Raw genomic sequence first — 6,000 nt, forward strand, 5'->3', positions numbered from 1 at the left:
TTGAAAATGATTCTGAGACTTCCTCCCTGGTATAGTAGCGTTTTTTTTCTCTTATAAGCAGGTGAAATCAACTCACCTGTAAACAAATCTGAACTGCTACGGCAAATGAAATGTAATATGTTGTTAACAAAATGTTAATAAAACCTTAAATTTGTTTTACCAAATTAGGATGATAGTGTTGTATAATAACACAGAACACCTACATATAAGAAATGAATTTAATTTTTGAAATGATACTAATGAAGAAATTAATAAAAAAAACTGTACGTCACAAAAAAGCTTATGTAGTTTTGTAGGATTTACAAAAAAAAAATCTTGTTATTTTTTGTATTAATCTTTCATAATGAACAATGATTTACGTTAATACGGATGGATTTTTTACTGAATGTATTTGTATTTAACATATTAGAACCTGTTTTGTATGTACTCCCAAGTTTTATGATATATATTTATGGCGAATAGATTAATGTAAAAACCAAATTCTGCCTACTTGCAAATTTTCAAAACAAACTATTTTGGACGGATTATTTGTAACTATTGTAGTAGAACTGGCGATTGTTTTTAAGAACATTGCCAGAGATGTTTTATGGTGAAATTCGTAATGTAAGATTTTATCGAATTTCAATCTCGGAAGAAATGTTTGCATTACTTTGAACATTTGTTGAGGAAATCCATATGGACTGTCAGAAATCGTGAACCATACTAAAGAGTGATACGGTCAAAATTTGGTCAATTTCAACTTGACGTATTTCTTTCAATTAGTATTTATAAGACCTGAACACGCCTCTATTTGAAGGTGTGTGTATAGAATGTTGTTCCTATTTTGATTTTGAAATTCACTCCTCAGTTGTCAAAATGCAGTCCAAACAACAAGAGCAGCGTATCAAAATGTTACTCTTCCATCGCGAAAATCCGAGCTACTCGCACGCAAATGAGCAAAATCCCTTAATAGTTGCCAAATTAACCGTTACAAATGTATTGGGGAACGTTTGTCGACAGCCAGGAAGCCTGGATCGGTGGGAAATCGAAAAGCGAGCGGCGCTGCGTCGAAAAAGAGAGTATCCTGTAGTTTCAAGTGCAACACCAACCTCTCTCTCAGAGATGCCGCAAAAAAGGTGGGTGTGTGATCTACAACCGTGCATCAAGCCACAAAACGAGTCGGATAGTCGACCTACAAGAAGGTAGTGACTCCAAATTGCAATGATAAGCAAAATACGACGGCTAAAGCGTGATCTCGGAGGCTGTACACGACGATGCTGACGAAGTGTCACTGCGTGGTAAGGCGGCATCCACAAATTACGTAACGCTTTAGGGGGAGGGGGGAGTGGGCTCAAGCGTTACGGCTCATACAAAAATTTGAAATTTTTCATACAAAAAGCGTTACGGAGGGGGAGGGGAGACTGTCAAAAATTTCCAATTTTAGCGTTACGTAATAATTGGACGCTGCCTAATGGGCGACGAAAGCTACGTCAAAGCCGACTACAAGCAGCTTCCGGGACAGGAGTTTTATGCAGCAAAAGGAAGAGGAAAGGTACCAGATATTTTTAAGCATATGAAACTGTCGAAGTTTGCAAAGAAATATCTGGTTTGGCAAACCATCTGTACCTGTGGCTTGAAAAGCAGCATTTTCATAGCAACCGGGACTGTCAACCAAGAAATTTACTTGAAAGAGTGTTGGACTAAACGTCTGCTGCTATTCCACGGTTGTTCTGTACTGTTTTGGCATCTTGCCATTAAGGAAAAGGCCATGGAGTGGTTCAGGCCATTAAGGAAAAGGCCATGGTTCTTCAAAAATTATCTATAAGAATTCCTTCTTTGATTCCTGGAGTCTTCAGAATTCTACCAGAAAACCGTCTTTGATTTTTGTAAGCTACCTTTACCGCCTGCTCATATGGAGATTTTCCCTAATGCAACGTATCTGGTGTTTTGGAATTTGCGGTTACAGGGGCTCTTGAAATTCCATACCAATGCACTCCTGCATAGATTACTGAATCAGTAATATTAATAGATAAACATGTTAAGAATAGCAAACCCCCATTAAATTATTCGGCTCAAATCTTTTGGCGTCGCTTCAAATTTTCGTATTTCCTGTTAATAATTGGCTGTTAAACTCAGCAAAAAAAGGCTATGGACAAATTTCATAGAACGAAATTATTAGAAATCATGCCTAATAATCTTCGATTTGGATTGAATTTTTTGTATGGTAAAATAAGTGTTTCCATATTGTCCACATTGTTATTTTGACTCAAAAACAACAGCTTCTGAAAATAGCCTATGAATTTTTGCATTGCACAACCGAACAGCATAAACCCTTTCCTTCCTACATCCCTGCACGGAGCCTGTCCGCATGGTTAGATAACAGATCAGAAGTGCACCGTGAAAGAAACCAAGCGCAAGACGCCTGAATGCAGATCGCTTAACATTGAGCTCGACTGAAGACAGAGGTTGGGTCGTGTGGGCAAGGGATGAAGGTGCAGATTGCGCGACCGGTGATGGCATACCTAAACTTGTTTACATTTCACAAGTGGCACGAGGTCAGTTTTCTGTTGATCGCGTGCGCGGGGGTGAACTTTCAGTTTCGGTCAGCGCTCCGCAAAAAGTGGGTTAAGAGGTGAAATTTACCACATGAAGTCATCTTAGTGGCGATGATCGATGACAACTTTTGGTTTCGAAGAGAGAGCACGGTGCTCCGCCAGACTGTTATCATCAGACAAAATCTCCATTGAATGGGAAAGAGGACGAGGTGTTAAATTTTCTAACATACATATAGATGGCGATGATGGAATTTTTAACATCCCCATCAAGAAGCTTCAACAGAGTAGCTTATCATTCTTGGTTGACCTCTCCTATTGCTTCCAAAACTTAACTTAAAACTTAAACCAAAAGCTCTTTATTTGAAACCTTCAAGTAGACATGTTGTCAGGACGAGAGATGTATGATAAGTATTTAGGCTCATGCTAGATAAAAAAATAACTTCTGAAAATCACATTGAGGGCATTTGAGCTCAATGTATCAAATATATAAAATGTCTGTATCCACTCATTAACAGAAAATGAAAACTTTGTCTCCAGAATAAGCTTTTGATCTTCAAACATATTTTCAGGCCAGCCATGTTGTATGCTGTATCAATATGGACTAGCTATTTTAATACCAGGAAGAAAACTCTGCAGAGGATTCAAAATAAAATCTTGAAAATGATTCTAGTACTAATATACAATGTGGAAATAATAGAATAAATGTCGAATGAATGCATTAAAAATTTTAGACAAAAATCGTTATCACGATAAATGCGTTACATATTTAGGTTAAGGTAGATTAAGTTCATTGAAAAGCATTTTTTACTCTTACAAGTAGATGAATTCAATCCACCTTAAAATAATTGAACTTTCACGGCAAATGATGTGTAATATGTTGTTAACAAAATGTTCATGAAAGTTTAATTTAGTTCTACCAAATTAGGATGATAGTGTTGCCGTACACAGAACACCTAGATTTAAGAAATGAATGTAATGTTTGAAATATAACTTATAAAACAATCAAAAATTAAAAAACTGTTTTGATGGTGTATTACAACTAATAATCATGCAAAAAAGTTCAAATATCTCTAAATTTCTTTGAATTTTTTGACATATATAATCAAAAAATCGTAACTTTGATTTGAAGTTCTTTTTCTCATAATAACGGTCTGGAAAGCACCGTGAGAGAGGCTCGTCAGTGCACCTTGACCTAGTAGGTAGGCGCGGGCACTTCAACCACTTTCCATTGTTCAAGTACTGTCTATGGAGATGATAATGAGTCAAAACATAATTTGAAATATCTTAGCAAATATTTAAAATATTGATGTCTAATTCTAATGATATATCCTCTACAGATATTAAAAAAATAGAACTTTGTGCGAAGTAGTTTATGTAGAATAAATTATCAAATATAACGCCTTTTTTATTGCTTATTTTAATGTGTGGAATAGAACATTTATTTGAATTTTATAATAAATTAATAGTCAATTGATAATTAATTGATAAGTTGTATCAAAATTTGAATAGAGGACATTTCTTCAGCATTATTCCTAATGCGAACCAATTCCAGTTTACTTGACCTAATGTCACCCACTCGATTGGGTAATTTTTCATACTTTTATTATAATAAATCAATGAAAAATAAACGAATTTTGAATATATTTTTAACATTTGCAAATGCATTACTCTTGAAAGTATTTCCTTAGTTGAAGAGAGTTATTCAATAATCAACTAAGTAATCAAAGTCGTAGGTAACACGATCAATTTCTTTTCATCGATACTCTCATCCATGAATAAAGGTGACAAGATGCAAGTTTGATTGGATTTTTTTTCATTTCAGAATATTTGAATTAGGTCTGTGCAATATTCGAATTGTACCGATGGTTTCTAAGCAACCATCAACCCTCTAAAGCTCTAATTTTCATTTTTCATTCGAATATTATTTTTAGTTTTGTCGATCTAAGCACGTTTTGGACAATGCTTTATTTTTATACGCAAATTTATCAGGATTCTTCTTATTTTTTTATTTTGAACACTCTCTTCATTTTTATTTTTTCTTGAATTCTTAATTTCTGGTTATTTATTTTTGATAGAATTTCGTTTGTACCTTCAAAAATATAATATTCTTATTATCATTATTATCTTCTGGAGCACTTTTTTTTCCCGTATGGATAATAAGTTAACCACACTGAAACCATTCTACTCACTTGGATTGACCGAGTACGCAAGTTTCTTGGCAAAGTTGGCCAGCCGCACGGACAGGATAATAACGGGGAAACCGATCAGTTGTACCGGCAGCTCGAATAGTGGCTCCTGAGCTTGAACCGAAGTGCCACTGTAGGTCGTCGTGGACAAAAGCGCCACCAAGAACAGATACGCTGCAGGAACGACGTTTAGCACCTTCATTTTCCGAGCCGAGATAACACTTTCACTTTTCTAAGAGATATCCAGAACTACTGAACAAAAAGTAAAGCACTAGGCTAAGCACACTATAAGCTAGCACGCGTTCGATCGGGTCTACTGGCTATCACTGAACGAGCCGTTAGGGAACGAAACTAGTTTATCCTATGGAAAACAATCGACACCGCCGAGAGCCTCCCTCTATTGGGTAGAAAACCTCTCCGAAGGGGTAGGGTATGGTTGGTTGCGCCTGCCGCAGCAGCAGCTTAATTCGATTTCAATGTCCCGCGCTCGCGGTATTGAGCAATTGCTGAATATTTTCGCGCACGTCGACGTTTCGTCTCCTTGAAAACGACGCGCTCTTCCCTTACATAATTCGACGAGACCTGATCGACTTGAGTTCGCGCCCCGCGTTGTCTCTCGTAAATAATGATATCACGCGTTTGTGACACTCTGTCCCGTAGATTGGAACCGAAAACAGTGTGCTGTGTTCGTTGACCGAATGCTGGATCAAGACTGAACTACCCGCTGTCCGCCCTGCTGTACGGTGCTGCTGGAGCACTTGCTATTATGACGAATAGTTGCAGCAATATGCTACGAAGGCGACGACGACGATGTCGACGAATCGTGGAGGTTTCTTGCTTCACTATTGAGCAGGTCTTTCGGTTTTCGGTCGCCCCCAGCAGTCAGTGGGTAATTTCTATAATATGTTGTAGACATATTGCTTGGATTGCTCTTGCTGCTGCTGTGGAGCAACATGACAGGCTTGCTGGTAAACATAGCAAAAATCATGCTTGCCTGGTCTTTGCAGAACACGAGCCGAATGAATTTTTGGCTCGGTGCTGAGTGCAGCAGAATGCCTGATGCGATTTTTTTTTCGTGCGCTGGCAGGGTTGAAGTGTGGTGGGCGAAGATTGAGGAGTTAGTTTTCATAGTTTCGAATGATGATGGGAATTGAATTTCCCTAATTTCGCAAAATTTGATTTAAAAAAATATGACAAAACAATTTTTCCTAAATCAAATTTTGCGAAATTAGGGAAACTTTACATATTTAAAATACTTGAAAAAAAAAATAAAAATAGGG

General features: G+C 37.1%; 1 protein-coding gene across 1 annotated transcript in view; it reads right to left on the reverse strand.

The window, feature by feature from the left end:
• The window catches only part of LOC5566329, a 32,849-nt gene extending 27,421 nt beyond the window's left edge, over positions 1-5,428 (reverse strand). The window contains exon 1 of the mRNA XM_001650668.2: positions 4,724-5,428. Within this exon, the coding sequence (XP_001650718.1) occupies positions 4,724-4,922 (199 nt within the window). The 5' untranslated portion in view covers positions 4,923-5,428. The remainder of the gene's footprint in view (positions 1-4,723) is intronic.
• Between the last annotated feature and the right edge of the window lie 572 nt (positions 5,429-6,000).

This window comes from Aedes aegypti, chromosome 2 (assembly GCF_002204515.2).
Source record: "Aedes aegypti strain LVP_AGWG chromosome 2, AaegL5.0 Primary Assembly, whole genome shotgun sequence".
NCBI classification, from domain to species: domain Eukaryota; kingdom Metazoa; phylum Arthropoda; class Insecta; order Diptera; family Culicidae; genus Aedes; species Aedes aegypti.